General features: G+C 45.2%; 1 protein-coding gene across 2 annotated transcripts in view; it reads right to left on the minus strand.

Annotated features, from left to right (window-relative positions):
• DENND4A (DENN domain containing 4A) overlaps positions 1 to 21,087 on the minus strand; it is a 138,757-nt gene that overhangs the window by 3,497 nt on the left and 114,173 nt on the right. The window contains exons 23-33 of one of the 2 annotated variants that reach the window (XM_088452750.1): positions 18,237 to 19,339; positions 17,419 to 17,623; positions 17,228 to 17,322; positions 16,149 to 16,324; positions 15,594 to 15,704; positions 10,833 to 11,034; positions 8,330 to 8,578; positions 7,282 to 7,399; positions 7,166 to 7,192; positions 1,593 to 1,755; positions 1,258 to 1,322 (exon numbers count right to left, since the gene is read on the minus strand). In XM_088452750.1, the coding sequence (XP_088308876.1) occupies positions 1,258 to 1,322; positions 1,593 to 1,755; positions 7,166 to 7,192; positions 7,282 to 7,399; positions 8,330 to 8,578; positions 10,833 to 11,034; positions 15,594 to 15,704; positions 16,149 to 16,324; positions 17,228 to 17,322; positions 17,419 to 17,623; positions 18,237 to 19,339 (2,514 nt within the window). The remainder of the gene's footprint in view (positions 1 to 1,257; positions 1,323 to 1,592; positions 1,756 to 7,165; positions 7,193 to 7,281; positions 7,400 to 8,329; positions 8,579 to 10,832; positions 11,035 to 15,593; positions 15,705 to 16,148; positions 16,325 to 17,227; positions 17,323 to 17,418; positions 17,624 to 18,236; positions 19,340 to 21,087) is intronic. The other variant, XM_088452751.1, reaches the window with a different exon arrangement.

Consider the following 21,087-nt stretch of genomic DNA (forward strand, 5'->3'; position numbering starts at 1 on the left):
ATTACACAGGCAGATTTATATGAAGATCGTCATGGGCCGGATTCTGAGGTGCAGGCTATTCCCATTGCAGAGATTTCTCATTATTTTTAGCCAACTGCGCATGCGATTGATTCAGTCGCTTCTCACATAGGACTGGATGGGCATCGCTGTGTGTCAGATGGAAGAACCTGAATGCTATTCAGCGGTGAGCGCGCATGCAGCGATCCGTCTGATTCCAATCGCATCTCCTGCATCAAGGATGGGGCTGATGCAAATGCGGTTGATATGGAGGACGGCTGCGGTCACATAGTTGCATCCAGGCAGGTGTTTGAAAGGGATTCCTGATCTCTGGAAGCAGCCTGAATTGTGACCATTACGTGCAACTCAAAATCAGGCCCCATGTGTTCTGTGCCATGTAGCCTATGGGTTTCAAACAAACAGAGCCGTATTCAATTGCTAGTTTTGCCTCCGGAAAAGTATCGCGCTCGTCACTGCTTTTCGCCCTATTCAATTGCAAAGGACGCGAGAACGCGTCCCAGCGAAACTCAAATTGGTGAAAAGTCCTGTCAGATTTGGAGAAAATACCCTGACACCCCCCAAAAGATGCACTGACATGGGGGAATCACTATGGATACCCCCTAATAGCCCTGCTGGATGTATTTGGGGTGCTTAAATGCTCTCAATTGCTGCTATTTAGCGTCTTTGTACAAGTGGTGAAGAATAGCATTTAGCAGTTTTTAGTGTAAAAATAACTAGTCGCAGCAAATTTTGGGTACATGAAAATGAGTGCAAGCATGGTTAAAAATTGGTAAAGTGTGTTTTTAAACAACGTAAAAAACGCACCTTCAGCAAACACCTGCAATAAAAAAAATTGGGGGACCCCTGGAGTCGATTTCGCTAGTTTCTAAGTTGGTTGCCAAACTTTGTTTTTTTCGCCCCCAAAATAAAAGTACTTTTTTGAGGTGTTGTAATGTATTTTTTTTTTACTTTTTTTGACACAGTTTACCTTTGGGGGACTGTCCCAAGGCTGCAGGGGTGTTCCCGCAACTTTGCACCACAAATCCCGAATTCTGCACTTTTTTCCGCCTCCTTTCAGAGGGGAATCTTTCCCGCTGATTACAAAGTGCAGACTTTTCGCACCAGCAAAAAGTCTTTGGAATTGAATACGGGGATAAGTTCTCGCCTGGCGAAATCTCTGCGCTGATCTCAGCTTTTCGCCGGCAATTGAATACGGTCCATAGAAGGGAAATAATCAAGCAGACAACACATAATCCTCACCTATATCAATGTTCTCTCTCCCCAGGGCTACAAGAGACAGGAACAGAATTTCTCTGTACAAACTCCTACAAGAGAAAGGGAAGGGTGAAACCTTGTGCTGTATTCATACAGATAGAGAGTTAGTTATTATTTATGGAAACTGCTAAAACAAATTGTGCAGAACCTTATCAAAATAGGTCAACAGCAATTTTAAACTGATAGCAAATATTATTTGGGGCATGTATAGTTTGCAGGGTCTCTAGTAGGTGCATTATATAAGTAGACCCCATTAGGACCTCTGCCCATTGAGAACATGGCTGGGCAAGAGAAGTAGCTCTTAATGGTAACTACTGTACCTTTGTCGTGTGTTCTTTGGATTGTGCTGTAGAGACTGAAGAATCTGGCTCATAGGACCGTACACATTGTTGTTCTTGATGCTCCTGACGAGACTTTGGAGAAATTCCTTATCATACGTCTCCTCTTCCTTATTCTGTGCAATGGCCAGCGGGTGCTCCTGGGCTGCAATATGAAAGGCACCATCAGCCCATGAACAGAACATGTTATAAACATATACTGACTATTAAAGACAAGCTGTGTTGAGCATACTACACCATGGAACAATTTGTATATTCATCTGTTCAGTCTGATAAATTCCCTGAGTACTGCAAACTGAAACTTCCCTAAGTCACATATTTTTATTTAAAAATATCAACATTTACCAGATATTATGATTAATAGTGATCACTGCCCTGGCTATTCGTAGCTAAACAAGGCTGAAAGTCAGAAGGACTTTTACTCTTTAGCTTCATTTAAAAGGGCAGGCATGAGTGATGGCCATCAGCATCTCCTGATCCCTATCTGTACCAGACATGGACGCCCATTGTTTACATTAATATTTCTAGAATGGCCCGAGAAGGAATGAATCAGGCAGGTTCTTGGATGAAAACAGACAGTGCTCAGGCAATTCCCGGTTAGCTTTTGGTCAAGCTTTGGTGAATGCTGCCAAGGCAGACCCTACCATTTTGGATCCTCCATTTACCACACCGTCCATGGTGTGTCTGGAGCTACAGGACGATTGGAACGTCTTTCCTTTCCACTTTATTTATTGTAAAACTCTCAGGTGAATTGCTGCAAGAGGGAACAAGTAAACAAGACGAAAGTCTGAAGGAACTGGCATGGCGTCTGTAAGAGAAAGGCCTTTAAATCCCTGGATCGGACATCAAATTTTTGATCTTGTGGTTTCACATAGACATCATGACGACATCTGGCTGGCCCCACCCATCTACCAGCTGAAGGTAGATGTCTGGGTGATGGGGCAATTCCCAAAGCTCAGAATCAAAACTGCAATGGTGCCAGAACGTTTCATTCCAACCATTGCATAATCTCACAGGCCTACTTAGATGGCAAGAGAGCTTGTTGGTGCCCTCAAATGATTTAGTTATGCCAGTGCCGAGGCACAGGACCTGACTCAAAAGTGGACGCTAATGCAGAAGCGAGTACGTCTTTTTAGGCAGCGTGACTGCGTTTTTTTGTACTAATTGCTGCAGCTAATGGAATTCATACAGAAGCCTCAGGAAGAACATATGCTGGGACAATAGACTTCCAGTAATTGACATACACCTTGTGATATTCCAGTGTCTGGGCTGTTTCAATGGACAAGGAAACTGAAGCATGGACAGGGAAACTGAAGCATGGACAGGGAAACTGAAGCATGGACAGGGAAACTGAAGCATGGACAGGGAAACTGAAGCATGGACAGGGAAACTTGCTTTGAGCAGCCGTTACAGCAATGAACTCTGAACACTTGCGGAGCTGTAATCAGACTGAAGAAAAAGTAGCCTAAATTGATAATGTCAGTTGTGGACCACACAGGGCTGTGATATCCATAGACACCATACACTTGCATCATGTTGTTTATTATAGACACACCATCTTTTATCTGTCCACTGAGTTGGGGCTTTAAGGACATTAAGTTCGGGTTTCTGCAATAGGAAGAAATTGGTATAAAACTCCAACCTCTTTAGTCTGTCCGGAAAAACAACCCTTGAGGAGAACAAAGGTGGAATGGCTTCCTAACCCTCCTCCCTCTTGTTCTTATCTAGTTCACTCCTAGTCACCAGTGCATTGCTCCTATGTCTTCCTCCCCAGGGGACAGCAGATGCAGTCTCTCAATAGAGATGCTATCAACTGCTAGGTACAATGTTAAAAATTACATTTGAGCCCAAAGCCCTATGTCCACCTTCAATATTGGGCACTATAAAAAAAAAAAAAAACAGGCTCTACTCCCACTGCAATGTGCAATGTCACAGTTTGTTTGGGACATTAAAGAGGATTTGTTTTGCACTGCGATTTGGCGATTCAAATGTGATGCCTGAAAAAAAATTGGATTTTTGTATTTACCTCGTCTCTGAATCCATCTGGGAGTTACTGCTCACCATGGGCTGCTGGAGGGACCGAAAAGGAGCTGGCACTTAATACAAACTATTACTTTAAGGCCGAAGCTCCTCCCCTCTGCAATCCCTGATCTTCAGTACAACTTTAAAAAGAAGCACAAAACCAAGGTTCAAGAATAGAATGTAAATAACAAAACCATCGGAAAAAGCAAGGATTAGCGTATAGGTGAAAAAGCAGTGTCCCCCAGATGGGTTAGTACAAAAAAAATCCCATTTTCTCATGTATCCAATCTGGGGGACACTGCTCACCATGGGCTGATCAAATGTAACCCCTGCGGGGAGGTATGCTCAAACAGTCAGAACACAGAAACCATCCAGCCAAAACTAGCAAGAAGGTGAACGTGTAGACAAAGTACCAGTCCGCCACAGCTGCTCTCAACAAAAAAAAAAACCCAACAACTCCGTTTGCATAGAGTGAGCCTAATAGAAGCGGAAACCAACCCTTGTTAGAGCAGCAGGGATCCCACACATCAAGGAACATGTGGGCACCAGACACCAAAGGCCTATCCATAATTATGCATAGACTAAGTATGAATGGAACATCCACAAAGCTCGAACTACCACCAAGAGACACCTACAAACCTGGGAAAGAGGAACCGGACTAACAAAACTCACAGACAAGGTGCTCGAACCCACCATAGAAGAAATACGGTCTAGAGCCCAGTAAAACTTAGTCAGTGAAGCAACAGGAGCAATTAACAAAACTATCAGCCACTTCATAGAACACGTAGGTAAACTGTGCAGTCCCATGACTGAAAAAAGCTCCAAAAAAGAGGCAACCAATATGAGAAGCTAGAAGCCACCATGGGTTCAGCACCCCAAACCTAATCGCCAGTGGAATGACAAGCAAACAGTTTACTGAACAAGCTCAGAATACTGCCTCAAGAACGACGAGCCAAAAAGGAAAGAAATGGGCCGCCTGCATACCACTAAGACCAATCCAAAGAGACAGAGAACAGAACCAGACAGGAGAATGAGATGTCAGGGAGTCCCAAAAACTGCATGCACATCCAGTAATAGAAGTTTAACCTAGCGAGACTTGGACCCAGGCTTTGTATAGCATAAGCTGATGATATACACACTGAGCAATCAAGGCTCCTATTGGACAATAAAATGCAGTCGGAGGGCATGGACTCCCTCCAAAAGGAAGAGAGAAAAATGACAAATAAAACAAAGTGAAAACTGAAGCTGTGTACACAGTAGACGATTTGTTGTTTTGAGGCGAATCAGATCAAATCGTCCATAATCGGGCAGTGTGTATGCTCTCGAGCATTGTTCATCGCATCTGCAGGCAGATCTCAAGATCCAGGTGGCCAAAACCATGTTTTTGGATGCAGCTTGGGAATGATATATATCGGGCGGTCATGCACCAGATCATGTAGTGTGTATGGACCGCCCGATATATCGTGCCGTTGCATCTGCCGTCGCTGGGTACACACATCGTCTAGTGTGTACCCGGCTTAAAGTAGAAGGGGTTGCACTGCAGCCCCAGCAAGGAAGCCCAGCTCCCATGGGCACTTAAAGAACACTGAATACCAGAGGTTGCAGAGGGGAACAGCTTGTTTTAAAGTAGTAGTTTGTATTAATTGCTGGCTCCTTTCAGTCCCCTCTAGCAACCCATGGTGAGCAATGTCTCCCACATTGGATGAATGAGAAAAACCAGATCAGCCCAGTTCAGCACATACGTGTAAGCACAGCCTGCTCACTGATCTGATTGTTCAATGGTGGCGGCAGAAAGATGGATCTCTGCTTTAAGAAAGTAATTTGTCTGGGAGATGTAACCTCGGCCAACTCCTTATCTCACAATGAGCACGATTCAATTTAACATGAGCTTCTGGAGCCATTCAACTCAGCGCGCTGTTAAGCCTGACTAAGGATTTCTTCTCGCATCCCTCCTGGGTTGCGAGCAGAAATCCGACAAACTACTGGCACGATTGTGTTCTCTGCCCTTAGCGTGGAGGAAACAGCATCACGCCAGGCACTTAAGTCGTAGAATGTCTGTTCTCTTGGCTAAACATGTTTAAGGCGCGAGACCTATTCAGCACGCTGAATTGAATAGTTCCGGGAGCTCCTTCCCAGCACTATCCAATTTGCTTTGAATTGAATCGTGCCTAATGTCTCCAGCCAGATCATAATTCAGATCTTCAGATCAATTTATTTGGTCACAATGATGTAAGTCAAGTGTTCTGGATAAGAAAGAAAAAAAAAAGTTGCACATTTGATTATATTTAACAGACATGAACTCAAAAATAACCACAAATAAATGCATATACAGGAGAGAACCAGATCCCACATTACAGCCCTCTGGTATGACAAGATGCAGGATCAAACGACTCAATTTAACAGAGGTCATGTTAGTAAATATGGAAAACCTGCAGGATTTGGTTGATAGTTGGCAGTGTACTACACACTTGAATACACTTGTTATACAGAGGTCGTGCTCCAAACTCAGATACCTGCCAGATGTGTGTGTCTGTAATGCTGGGTACACACTGGCAGATATATTGGCCGATCAATTGATCGGCCAATATATTTTGTGTGCGTTTGTGTACCAGCGATATGTCTGAACAACATAGTTCACAGACATGTAGCATTGGCGGTGATGCACAGCTGATGCCCAATATATCTGCAGATAATTTGGGGCATCGTGCTGTGTATACGGGCAGTCAGCCGACCGCCCATACACTGGCAGCAGAGGCCGTGTGGAGGAGGGGTGCAACACGCCCCTTGGCCAGATGACATATGATGGTTGTTCACTGTGTATGAACAACCATCTTCTGCAAATATATATTTGCCGATCACTCGATCTGCAGTTATATCTGTTAGGTGTATACACAGCTTAAGTCTGCTTTTGCCATGCTTTACTACACAAAAGGTACTGTTCCTTACACAATTTGCCATCTTGTGTAAAGTTCTAGATTATGGAAGAGATCTATGAAGCCTTGGGGCCTATTCATCATCGGGGGTCGTATGGCCCCCGATTATTAATTATTCATCTCGCTATGATGGACACTTAAAGTATCCAACTCGCAGCAGGGGATACATTATACTGGAACAATATACTTGCTCCAATGCTGGGACAGCTGTTCTGAAAAGCAGCTGTCCTCCCGGATAGTATTGAAACATGTCCCCCTGGCCAGTGGGACCTGCGGCCAGAAGACAGATGATGGTTGTTCAGTATGTATGAACAACCATCATCTGCAGATATATCTTTCAGGTGTGTACCCAGCTTAACACTTGTGAAAATGGATATATTGTTGTATTTCACATTTTATATTTTTTGCCAACACATGGCTATGGCATAGATTAGGAAAGTTTTGGCAGTGTTATATCACAATATGAGACGCTGTATACATGGAGGATCTGATCATCTCACAAGGACAATTACAGCAACATCACATTACTTATCAGGGAACATAATAGCCATGCAAAACTAAAGGGTCCACCAAAAAGCCCATCTAACACTTGGAACTCACTCTCATAAACTACAGTGCAGTTTTGACCTGTAGATAAGACAAGATTAAAAGCCATGAAAACTTAAATCCAGAGCTAACCAATTCATTAAAATAATAAATAGAGCAGAAAAACTTACTTAAAATGTTCCACAGAATATACAGCGGCTGCCGTGGATCCTGGTGAAGTTTCAGGTTGTCCCATAAGACTTGTATAAGTACATGCTTGCTATCCTCTGACATCAAGCTCCGAGGGATCTGCAGAACATTAGGCAGTAGTAATTTTAAGCCCTTAATTGGGTAATTACAAATATTTAAAAAAATTGTTAAGATTAAACTGAAAGACAAAAAGATATATGCCCAGGGATGTCGCAAAACCTCTCCCCCCCCCCCCCATGTCCATAGGTCCCCATGGTAAAGTTACTCCCCCAGTGTCTAGATCCCCCAGCAGCAACAAGTCCCTAGTGGCAATACCCCCCTCCCCATTAGCACATTCCCCTCACCCATAGGCCCCCAACTCTTAATACCCATGTATTGTTTTGTGTATAATAGCCCCCCCTTCCCAAGATTCATAACTTTTTTCTCACCCATCCCCCTACCGCTAAATGGCAAAATATTATCCCCCTCCACCCTGTGGCTGTGCCATTACCCTTCCCTCACACCTGACGCAGAGCACAACGGAGCTTGGGTCAGAGGGGACTGATGATCCGGCCCCACTGCTGCAGCTCATCTCTGAACATGAGAGATCTGTATATTTGTGCTCGGGGGGGAACTAGGTTTCCCTCCCAACACTTCTAGTTTGCAGACAGCATTCTGGGGCGTGATATCAGGAGTGATGAGGGCCGTCACAATGCCTGAACACGTGCAGCATGGATTTACTCCATAACAACAGATGGGGGACGAAGTGGGACAACACGGTCACACGGAATGCACCAGTGTCAGCTAAAGCCAAGCTGGCTGCAGTCGCATCCCACGCGACCATGACGGGCAAGTGGTTAAACATCTCCTTAACTTGCATTTTTGCCTAGGGTCTAGAACTGAGTGTTACTACATGCCAGAGTTCTGGGGCCTGCTAATTGTGTACAATATACTTTAGATATTGGAAAATGCCCTTTGCAATAGTCATAAAGCACACATCACATAGCCTATACACATAGCAGGGATGTTAAGATCCAGGATTGCATCTACCTTTGAATTCTTGTTGCAATGTTCTGAGGACAAGATTAATCCAGGAAGATTGCTTGGAAGATCCAGTCTCCTAAAGTACCACACCAAATTCCAGAAAACTATGGGATGATGGTCCACAAAACCAGGAACCGTAATGGACGGGTCACCCTCATTCTCAAGTAAGCTTTCCAGTTCTTTCCAGACGACAAGGGGGCTAAGATAAGGGACAGTGATTGGCTCAGGGTGTGATAGCCTCCAGTCCAGCGAGTCCTGATTGTAATAGCAAGTATCAATGTTAGGGGGAAAAGGGCATAAGCCATCCACAAGTAAACAGCATGAAGTATACAGTCATTTGTAGTTAGCAAAGAACTGGTTACAGAATTACCTATATGGCTAAGTGAAGATTAAAAACATTTAGAAACTAGCAATAAGTACTCATTAGCGGGGTCAATAAGCAAATAAAGCACATACATCTAAACATAATGTACACATTAAAATATGTAACATTTAATCACAAATATGTATTATAAGACATTTTGGGGGGCAAAGACTTTTAGAGCAAAGTGGCACAATGCTATAGATGGTACTGAAGGATAAGTGGATTGAGGTGGCACAGTGGTCAGCTTTGCTGCCTCACAGCACTGAGGTCATGAGTGCAATTCAGACTAGTTCCCTATTAGTTTGGAGTTTGTATGTTCTACTGTGTTTACATGGTTTAACTTTGGGTACTCAAATTGCCTCTCACAGTCCAAAAGCATACTGGTTCATTGGCTGAACAACCTTAGGGCCTGATTCAGAGCTGAACGCTCTGACCAGAGCGCTTGCTCTGAATCAGGGCCCTCCTACCTGTTTTAGGAGCATCCTCATGGACGCTCGCATAGCTGTGGGTTACCATCCACAGCTTATGCGAGCGTTCATGATGATGGTCGCGATGGTCAAGACCATCGCGACCATCGGGCTTGCGACGGAGACCCTGCTGTAGGGTCTCGCTGCCGCAAGACCTGGAGTGATTTTGGCTCTATCAGAGCCAAAATCACTCCAACTGACATCACTAGTGATGTCAGTGGGGCCGACTTCAGACGGTAGGCGTTCCCATGGGAACACCTCCGTCTGGCAGCCACGCCCCCGGCGCGCCCACCAAAGGGGGCGTGCTGTCAATCAACATAGACAGCACGCCCCCTTTGGTGTGAGACCCGGAGCGATGGAGAGCCCGTCGCTCGCCGGGTCTCGCACATGCGCGCGACGGAGCTCCCTCCGTCGTGCGCATGCGCAGTGGGGGAACATCGACCCACTTGCGAGCGTACTGCCGCTCACGAGCGGGTCTGAATGACCCCCTTAGTGTGTTAAGGAAATTAGGCTAAAGCAGTGGTAGCCAACCATGCTCCTGGATAGCTACCAACAGTGCATGTTTTTCAGGTCTCCTCACAGAATCACAAGTGTAATCATTAACTCCACCCTCCAGGACCAATCCTCCCCCCCCTTTGATCGGTAAGCCGGGTGTCGGGCTCCCGGCGTAGGCAAAATGGCAGGCGTCCTTGATTTCGACACCTGTCATTTAGCCCTTGGCTGAGGTTAGACAGTCGGGAAGCCGAAAGTCGGGATTCCGTCCATCGGCTTCCCGACTGCTTCCTCCTGGCTCTACTAGTTTATTACTGCAGAGACATACAGTATTGTGTGGTGAACAGATATCACCTCAAAAATAACTAAAGGGGCCATATCATTTTAGAGGGAACTACTCTTTTTTCAAATAAGGTTACACTTGAGTTTATTTAACCCAGGACCTCATGCCATTACTAAAAGATTTCTATGGTGTAGGGGTTATTCTTTGGAGTCATACAAGACAATAAGAAAATAGCTTCTCAGAAGCCAGATCATTTGAAAGAGGAGACTCCCTCTTTCAAATGAGGGTACTCATGAGTCTGTAATCCGACTCATCCTTTGCACTTCTGATGAACATGCTGAGGACAAGTCACTCTAGTCCTTAGCACTGAAGCTGAAAGGGGTAACAATAGTGTACTGCTTTTATTACATTGGGGTTAGTACTTTCCCATAAAATAGTGCACCTGGATGTTATCTGTAGCATATGACTGACTATCTGCAGCTTCAGAACACCTTTAAGGTCTTTTGTAGGGAAATAAGAAAGCATGATCCTTTTGGGGAGAGCACCAGTTACCATGCACGTATTGCGTTTTTAAACTCTAGTATAGATCTAGTACTGCACAGTAAAATGGTATTTTTAAATATGAATTTATACAGCACAGTACACTCTGAGCTGCCCAGCTTTTCCCATCAGAAAAGGCAAACCTACTGCACCAGCCACCACACAGATTACAAGGATAATCTCTGTGTCCCTATAAAAATGAGTGCATTTGCGCAAGAATAGACAGATGACATCAGACAAGGGCATCTTGCACTTTCATAAATGAATATTAATGTTCCTTTGCTTAGCAAGTACCCTTTTAATCATTTCCCCAGACATTAATGTGACATGTGAATGTTAATGAGTAATTACTGGGTCACATACAGTGGATGTCTGAAAGTTAGTAGGTAGACTGCCAGTCGAAACATGGCTCAGGTTGCAAGATGGCTTCTCATCCAAAGGGCTGAACGTACTAATGCTTCTCACTACTGGGAGACTCGGAGAGGTTGATTCATTGAGATCTTTAATCTTTCTTCCCGTTGGTATCTGTATGATCCTGACACGAGAGTCTTCAGATTGTGTATTGCTGTAAGACATAATAATTACCTGTAGATATTGCAAAGGTGACAGCTGGAAAAGCAATGGTAACTATGATTAACAATTGGAAACCAGAGATTCCACCTTCTTCATGATCAAAATCATTTTCAGGTTTGCAGTGTATAAATTTCATCTGGCAATTTTGCTTTAGGTTTACCAAAGTGACTTTTATGCCGCAATGTTTTTATTTTGTTTTTTTTTGTATATAAAAAAAGAAAGTCTTTCAGAATTCTGCTTTATGGAGTTAATGAAAGTCCATTAATTTACCTGGCAATGTATACACCAAGATCTCCATAGTATGGCCATATGGATTATGTTTATTTTAACTTGTAAGAGGTTACAGGGCTGTAAACGGACGTTGTACGTATATATTTTTTAATTTTATTCTTATTTTAACTTGGGGAGATCCTGGTTAGTTTAAGGAGTCTTGCAATTTTGCCAGCGTTAAATGATTCTGTATAATCTAACATTAGCTGCTTCTATCAGATAAAAGTTTACATGGACCTAAATGTGCTAACAAAGCAGCATCCCTAATACAGGGATCTCCTACACTGCCCAGGGAAGATTTGCTATGAGAAGATTCCTTGTGAAGTCTCAGAACATTCTCTTCAAAGGTGGAAGCAGAACATAGTGTTAACTTTGAACTCTATCCAGTGATTATGGTGCAAGGAACTGATGCAAGGGTTCCTAGTACTCCTCCGGAATGCATGACTGTCATCGGCGGCCAGGACAAGTGGAAACAACTGCAGACAATATCTTATGCCTGCTCTTTAACAATGGAAGTGCAGATTTAAGCAGCCACTGCTACACCACTTTAATATAGCATGTGGCCTGCAAGTGGTCAAGTAGGTAAGAAACAAAAAAGGGGGCCAATATTTATACTAATTTCTCCTAATAGAAAATAAATGGCACACAGATGGTAAAATTTGTGGTTTATAAATATATACTGTTTGTTGCCTTTTAAAATCATATTTTGGTACTTACCAGTAAAATCCCTTTCTCCGATTCCACAGGGGACACTGGAGCTTAAAACACTGGGTATAGAAGGGTGGATGAGTGGAGCTGGCACTTTAAATTTATGAGTGACTCCTTCCCCTCTGTCCCCCAGAAGCCCCAGTTAGAGAATTGGAGCCCGAGAAGACGGAAACAGAATCAGAAGATACAACTGAGGAAAGTAGTCAAACAGGCGGCAAGCCGAATAGAAACATTCATAACAAGCAAACATTCAACATGTGAAATAAAACAGAACACACTGGCAGGTAAAGCAGTGCTGGGAGGGCGTCCAGTGTCCCCCTGTGGTATCGGAGAAAGGGATTTTACTGGTAAGTACCAAAATCCTATTTTCTCCTTCATCCACCAGGTGACATAGGAGCTTAAAGACACTGGGGACGTCCCAAAGTGTTCTCCCATGGTAGGAGAGCTCTGAGATACCTGCAAAACCTTGCGACCATAACTAGATTCAGAGGCTGCAAAGGTATCAAACAGATTAAATCGAACAAAAGGTATGAACAAGGACCAAGTGGCCGCAAGGCAACACTGTGAAGTATAAGCGCCCCGAAGAGCAGCCAAGGAAGCACCCACGGAGTGAGTGGAATGGGCAGAAATGGAGACCAGCGAAAGCCACCCCCCTGAAATGTAGGCCTGTCGAATGACTAGACGAATCCATCGTGCCAAAGTCTGCTTAGAAGCAGGCCAACCCCGCTTGGATGCATCAAAGAACAAACAAGGCATCCGACTTCCGTATGGCAGCAGTATGGCCCAAACAAATCCCGTGAGCCCGAACATCATCCAAGGTGAGTGAAAAATTAGAAGTATCCGACAACAACGGAACCATAATCGGCTGATTGATGTGAAAGAAAGAAACCACCTTTGGGAAAAAGGATGCCTTAGTGCAGAGTTCCGCATGATCATCGTGAAAAATGAATTAAGGAGGTCGACACAAGAGCTCCTAATTCACAAACCCTCCTAGCAGAAGCCAAAGCGAGAACAGTCTTCCAAGTGAGAAGACAAAGATCCACATCTTCCAAGGGTTCAAACACAGAAGATTGGAGAAAAGTCAGCATGAAGGTAAAGGTCCCATGGAGCTGTAGGCGGGATAAACGGACGCTGAATATGGAGAACGCCTTGAAAAAAGGTCTCAACCTGCAGGATAAAGGCGCTGAATAAAGACAAAGTAGAAACCTGGACCTTCAAAAGGACTAAGGCGCAAACCCACGTCAAAATCCGACCAGAGGAAAAGAAGGAGGTGGGAAATCCAGAAGGCAGAAGTGTGAAATCTCCGGTCTTCACACCAGGCGACATACGCGCGCCAGATACATGCTGAGCCGATGTGATCGGTTTAGGAGCCCGTAGCATAGTAAGGACTACCGAGGCTGGAACTCTACTGCCTCTTAAGATAGCGGAGTCAACAGCCACACCGCTAAACGCAGCCGCTGCAAATCCAGGTAAAAGCAGGGACCTTGAAGCAGAAGATCTGGTCGAAGAGGCAACAGCTCTCCGAGGCCAGTTCGGAGCCACTAAGATGCCGGTTGTTGCTGTCTTCTTGATCCGTTTGAGAAGAGGAAAAGGGAGGGGAGGGGGGGCAAGAGGTACACAAGGCTGTAACTTCAAGGAACTGCGAGAGCGTTGATCGCCGCTGCATTCTCGAGTCCTGGAACAATAACTGGGTACCTGATGGTTGTGTCTGGAAGCCATGAGATCTACTTCTGGCATACCCAATCTCCGTACTAGTTGACTGAAAACGTCCAGGTGAAGAGCCCATTGATCGGGATGGATGTCCTGACGACTGAGATAGTCGGCCTCTCAATTGTCTACTCCCGGAATGAACCCCGTTAAGATCGACACCACATGTATCTCTCTCCATCAAAGAATGCGAGTTACCTCGTGCATGGCCATGCGACTGCGAGTCCTGCCCTGGCGATTTATGTATGTGACGGCTGTTGCGTTGTCTGATTGGGCAAGGACCGGTTGACCGTCCAGCAGAGAAACCGCTTCCAGAAGAGAATTGAAAAATGCTAGGAACTCCCCCTGTTCCAGACCCGCAGTCATTAAGTGAAGGGACTCCATCTAGAATCGGTAAACCGCCAGATAAAGATTTAACGATTTCAGATTCAAAATAGGCCTTACAGAGCCGTCTGGTTTCAGAACTACAAAGAGGTTGGAGTAGAAACCCAGACAACGCTGATGGGCCGGAACAGGTATCAGAACCGCAGAGTCCACAAGCTTCTGGATTGCTTGCAAAAGCACCTTCTGCTTCTGTTGGGAGACTGGCAGACCTGTGGTGAAAAACTGATGTTGAGGTGGCTCTGCAAATTCTCTCTTGTACCCCAGACACACCAAATTGTAGATCCAAACTGATGGACTGGTCTGAAACCAAACATGCCTGAATCGCAATAGGCGAGCCCCCACCTTGGAGTCTCTGAGGTGGAAAAAAAGAGATTTGCCTCCCAGCACACTGCAGCAAAAACAATACTTAAATCCTACATGATAATAGAGATTTAGAGGTATTAGTTACACACATTTGCAAATATATGAATAAGCGCCAGGCCAATCGTCAAGGCTCCTCTATACTGGCGTCCCTAACATTAAGGGGCTCCCGTCCGAGAAGCAAGAGGTGGGCCTGGGGCCCGTCCTGCGGAAGGCTTGTCAACCGGCTTTGGATCCGGACGGTGGGTTGTATCAGACTGTCGACCTCTGCCCTTACCTCCGCGGTTAGCCGAGGAAGCACCGCATGAGCGTTCCCGAAAGGAAGGACCAGCCGAAGGGCGACAAGGAGTAGTGGAGGGCAAAAAAGTAGACTTACTACCTGTAGCCTGGGAGATCCATTTGTCCAATTCAGGTCTAAAAAGGATATCCCCAGTAAAAGGAAAGCCTTCCACAGCTATTTTGGAGTCCGCATCCGCTTGCCAGGACAGCAGCCATAGAGCTCTGCGAGCCGCTATAGCCGACGCTGAGAACCGCAACTAGTTAATTTCAGTCCCCTGCTAATCAGGGGAAGAGTCATACTTACCAGCTGCTAGCATCAGGTCTGCAGTGGGCAGGGTAACATGGACACAACCTCTATATTAGGTTGTGGCATGTCCCTTCCCTGAGCAGTGTCAGGGTGCCTGGGACCCAGACACTCACTCTATAATAGTAGTAGCGGGTCCCCTGATGCGTCCATGTAGCAGGCTGACAGATGCAGCTGTCAGCCTGTCCTCAAGGAGGGAACTAAAGAGAAAATAAAAGTAATGAGACTAAATATGGGTGGAGCCCAGCCCAAAGTGACCGGCTCCCTCGGGCACAATTCGAAAACTGCGGCTTCTGGGGGATAGAGGGGAGGAGTCACTCACACTTATAAATTTAAAGTGCCAGCTCCACTCATTCACCAGTTTATACCCCAGTGTCTTGAGCTCGTGTGTCCCCTGGTGGTTGAAGGAGAAATTAAAAACAAATGTTAATAAATGGTAATGACAGCCTGTGCCTACAGGAGACAATATTGCAAATGTCAGTGCTGGTGCTGACATGTATCTACAATGACAGCAGTAAAAGCCCCAAATGTGTACTTGCCTAGATGGTGTGAACGAAAAGGCAGGCGTTATAACTGCAGACTTGGGCCTCTGAGAGGAAACCGTAGGTTGTGGCATGCTTTCTGCTGATGGACTACCCTTCAGGAAGTATCTGGCAGAGAGATTAGAATAATGACATCTTTGAAGAATATGTCAAAAGCTGGTTATGCACATTAAAAGCTCCGCATTCAGCCACATGCACGATCAGTTTGGCCACACAGCATTTTCATTCAGGAACAATTAAAATCCAGATATATTTTATGTTCGGACAGTGAAAGTCAGTGGAAGCCCATACACGTAAAGATGTATGGTCAGTATGGTTTACATCAGATACATTGGCAGATAATATCACCAGGTCTTAGTATGTGTGTGACCCTAGAAAATACAAAGAAAAATAACAGCTTGCAAAATGCTATAAAACATGAGAAATAAATCCTGCGTATTATTTTTATACAATTTTATTAATTGCATAGGTAATAGAAAGAAGTTCTTGTGTCAATTAAAAATAGGTGCAGTGATTTATAGAACAAACAGAGTTAGAGTTAATGTTCCTCACCGACCAGGGCGACGCAAATCTCGGATTTCAATGTTTAGGAACGGTAGGAAGGGGTTTCCACAGAAGGGGCACGTGGTGTTGAGATTGGAGTCATCTGCTGTCCAACCTGCCATAATCTCCTCATCATGTACAAGGCAATCACAGGTCAGGCATCGCGAGCAACTGGAGATTAGGACCTGACGAACAAGCACATCTATCAATATATGGAAATTGTTTGGTAGAAGGAGAGCAAACCCCCATTTCACAGTATGTAGCTAAAACTTTGAGTTACTGAGCTGAAGAATTGGAATATATATATATATATATATATATATATATATATATATATATAAACTAAATATGTCCAACATGCTCAGGTTATGTCACAGTAACCCATTTTAATGGGCGCTAAAATGTGGAAGAATCTACAGCAGTTTAATGGATTGTGAAAGTAATAGTGAACAGTTTATCACCAAGGATCTCACCCAGTATTTTTTTATCTCCACCATTATGTGTCATCAATTCCAGTTATTGCCTATTCTGCGCAGTGTAATCCTGTGTCGTGCGCCTAAAATGGCTGCCTCACCTGAATTCTTTGTGGGTAATCTTTGGAACGGATGCCCCAAAATGGCTGCCACACCTTTTTCTTATATTCATGCTTTCTATCATTTTATGCAAATCTAAACCTCTGTATTATATTCATACTATCGGCAAAACTCTTTGAGCCCCATTGGCAAAAGCGCAACATAAATAATATTTTAGCACAGCTGCAGTACAATGTCAGGTTTGCGCTGGACAAAGCCTTTTTATTTCAGAAACTAAAATGTTGTGGTTGTTTGCACTGAACTGCTGCTGGATAGATCGTGACCTAGGCCTTGTTACTGGCCCTTCCAGAGTTCACTATGAACATTTGTAGTCAGGCCATTTCATCACTGGGTTCCCTTACCACAACTTGCAGCTCTGGTTATAGTGCATTCACAAAATGATGACTGCAGCTCTGACAAAACATACATTAGAAAAGCACTCATGTGCAAAAGCTGTACCATAGTTCTAATAAAGAACTAAAAAACGTAGATAGAAAAAAACACACAGCATCTCACCTCCATAGCATAGTTCTGGAAGACACTGCTACTGCTGGAATTGCAAGAAGAAAGCACATCAGATTTGTAGTTTAAAGAGACCCTGGATGGGGAGCCTGTGAATCAAAATAGGACATTGGTCAGGAAGGCTATTTTAACAAATTCCCACCCAGTCAATTTCCCATTCTTGATGGCTGGCATATTATCCTCACCACTGTTGTAAAGTTGTTTTGAGGTACCCTCTTGAGAAGTGTTGCTCTCCAGACTGGTTCTGCTTACTCCCACTGAGCTGTTGCCGGTGGATAAATCATTGTCATGTGGAGAGCTGATGCCTTCAAAGTCATCTTCATTTATAGAGATGGATTCTGCATCTCCGGCACCTCCTGAAGACAGGCTCGCCCGGTCAGAATTCTGATCCTACAGGAGATTCAACATATTAAAACGGGGTTGGGTATGAGATCCTGGCTGTCGGGATGCCGCTGGTCAGAATACAGACAGCGGCATCCCAACAGTCGCAATCCCGACACCCATATGGAAATAAGGTAAGACTAACTCTTACCCCTACCCGATGCCTAAACCTAACCTCCCCCTCTAGTGCCTAAACCTAACCCTTCCCCTAACGCCCGATAATTACTTTGGGATACCGGCGATCATGATTACGCTGTCGGGATTTTGGCGCCGTTATTTCGGCTGTTGGCATCCCGCACGGCGGGATGCTGACTACATCCCATTACAACGTTATATTTTTGTAAGTGCACTCGTCACCTACATACGGCGAAGTCAGACATTTTGTGGGCATATGCTATATCCATGAAATAGGAGCCAGCCGATTCATTAGGGGCCAGTCTCTGAGTCATGAGATGTGGCCCAAAAAGTGGTTACTATTCAACCAATGCGTGGCTGAATGGATATTGGATCTTTTAAGCTCCTCAGCAATATATCTTGTACTTTTGAATATTGAAATGCAATATAAATGTGTTGAGTCTTTAAAAAAAAATTGCATTTTACACAGATCAATGAAAGGTCTCACCTTTAATGGACCATAGTTGGTTATCTTTGAGTACCACTTTGTGGCCTTCTCAGCAACTCCTTTTCCAGCAGAGAACATGCTGCTCTTTAATACATCAAGCTTGGGTGTCAGGAGTGTATCAAAGTTAAAGGATGTTGGAGACACCAAAGTAAGGGCAGACTCTGGGTGGTTTTCGGTTTGTGCACTTCCTACAGAGTCTACTGGAGAGGACCAGAGTCTGCCCCGGTTTCTCTCTCCACGCTTTGAGTGGTACGTTTTTGACTTTGGTAATCTAGGTACTTGTGGGGGAGTTGAAGGAAGACTTGAGCGCCTGAAGAGCGTTACAGTTTTAGAGGTTTTGTATTGATCAGTAGTGTTTCTCTGCAAGTCCATGCTTGGAGCTCTACTGGACAGCGGGCTGCTAACATTATTCATGTACATTTCTATCTCCTCTGCAAGGTCCCTTTTAGCAGATGGTGTCAACAGGTTTTTCTCTTCCACCTCCTCAACAACTTCTTCCTGCTCAGTCTCTGCTGCTAGCATTGAAAGAGGATCTAATCCAACAGTTACATCTGTTTTCTCAACGGACTTTGCCACAAACATTGGTGTTGAAGAGCTTGTGCTCATGGTTCTCTCTCGCAACTCTTCTTTTAGGTCGCTAGTTTTTACTGGCTTACTTTCAACAGTGTCATTGTCCAGATCTTCAAGATCAAAAATCACTGGTGATTCTGCTTTGTCTGTGTACCCCTCTTCCCCTATTGGAGATTCTTCATCACTCCACTCCTTCATCAACATGGCGGTATCCTTACTGGGAGAGTTTCTTTTGATGTCCAAGGACTTTGGCCGAGTAACACTTTTTTGGAAAGCGCCACTGAGTATTTTTGCATCTGCACCCAAATTATTAAGTATTTTATCTGCTTTTGCTTCCTGGGAAGTCCTGCTGATTAGTAAGCCTGCAAGATTTTCTTGGCTGTAGTGTCTACTCCTGGTTTCCCATTCTAGTTGATTTTGCAACCCTGGCTCCATGGCACTTCTGTGCCTTTTCCGCAAACTCCAGCTTTGGTAGATCTGAATCTCCCTGCTATCTTCAAAGGAATGTGCAAACAGCAGGTCTGCGGCACTACCTGAAAAACAGGTACATTTTTTAAAATCTATCTATTCAGGGTCACAGAGAATGTGCTGTTGTTATATATGGGTGTGGATTGAAAGATCTACAGTAAAAAACAAGAGATATGGTAAGAACTTACCTTTGTTATCTCTGTTTCTACGAAGTCCACAGGGTCCACAGGGTTGACCTTGGGGTATAGCTGGATCTGGATCCATGGGCACCACGCAGTTAAAGCTTTGCTGCTCCCAGGATGCACTTGGGTCCGTCCTCCTCTATACCCCGCCCCGGCCACAGGCACCTCAGTTGGTAAGCAGCTAAGGCCGGAGGAGGAGACTAAACAGAGAGAAGGAAGACTGGAACACACAAGAAACCATACTCACAGAAATGGGAGACGGAAAACCGGTGACCAGCCACACAGCCCATTTGAAGCCAGGTGCGTCAGGGCGGGCGCCCTGTGGACCCTATGGACTTCGTAGAAACAGAGATAACAAAGGTAAGTTCTTACCATATCTCTTGTTTTCTACTTCAGGGTCCATAGGGGGTCCACAGGGTTGACCTTGGGGATGTCCCAAAGCAGTTCAACTAAGGGCGGGGACGCTCCTGTGCTGAAAGGAGTACCCGGCGTCCGAAGGATGCATCCTGAGAGGCGAAGGTGTCAAACGCATAGAACCTCAAAAACGTTTGAATTGAAGACCAAGTGGCCGCCTTACACAGCTGAACAGCGGAGGCGCCACGTCTAGCAGCCCAAGAGGGACCCACAGAACGAGTGGAATGAGCCTTAACAGAGGCTGGCACAGGTAAACCCTCCTGTGCATAAGCCTCACAAATAACGGAACGAAGCCAACGGGCTAACGTTTGCTTGTTGGCAGGCCAACCCCTCTTGTGAAAACCGAAGAGGACAAACAAAGAATCCGACTTCCTAACCGAAGCAGTCCGATCCACATAGATTCTAAGTGCCCGGACTACATCTAAGGAAGCCTCACCAGCTGAAAGATCAGGCGACTGAAAAGCTGGCACAACAAGTTCCTGATTAATGTGGAACTTCGAGACCACTTTGGGCAAAAACTCAGGACGAGTGCGGAGCACCGCTCTGTCCGGATGAAAAATCAGAAAAAGGAGGGCGACAGGAAAGCGCCCCCAACTCTGACACCCTCCTGGCAGAAGCAATTGCTAGGAGAAAAACAGTCTTGAACGTCAGCCACTTGAGGTCCACCACCTCAAGAGGCTCAAAAGGATGACCCTGCAAGACCCGTAGCACCACCGCCAAGTCCCAAGGAGCCACAGGAGGCACGAAGGGAGGCTGTATCCTGAGAACACCCTGGAAAAAGGTGTGAACATCTGGTAGTGTAGCAATCCGACGCTGAAACCACACGGACAATGCAGACACATGAACCTTCAGAGAGGCCAGGCGTAAGCCGAGGTCCAAACCTGATTGAAGGAACTCCAAGATTCTGGAAACCCGGAACACCTGAGGATCATAGTTTCTGGATTCACACCACTGAAAGTAAGTGCGCCACACCCTGTGGTAAATCCGTGCGGAGGCAGGCTTGCGTGCCCTAAGCATGGTACCAATGACTGAACTGGAGAAACCCCTAGACCTCAAGACGGCTGTCTCAAGAGCCACGCCGTCAAAGACAGCCGACCCAGATCCGGGTAAAGGCAGGGCCCTTGAGACAACAGGTCCCGACGCTGAGGAAGAAGGTACGGAGCGTCGATGGAGAGACACCTCAGATCGGAGTACCAAGGACGTCTGGGCCACGCCGG

Source organism: Taudactylus pleione, unplaced genomic scaffold, assembly GCF_031769625.1.
Source record: "Taudactylus pleione unplaced genomic scaffold, aTauple2 ptg000556l, whole genome shotgun sequence".
In the NCBI taxonomy this organism is placed as follows: domain Eukaryota; kingdom Metazoa; phylum Chordata; class Amphibia; order Anura; family Myobatrachidae; genus Taudactylus; species Taudactylus pleione.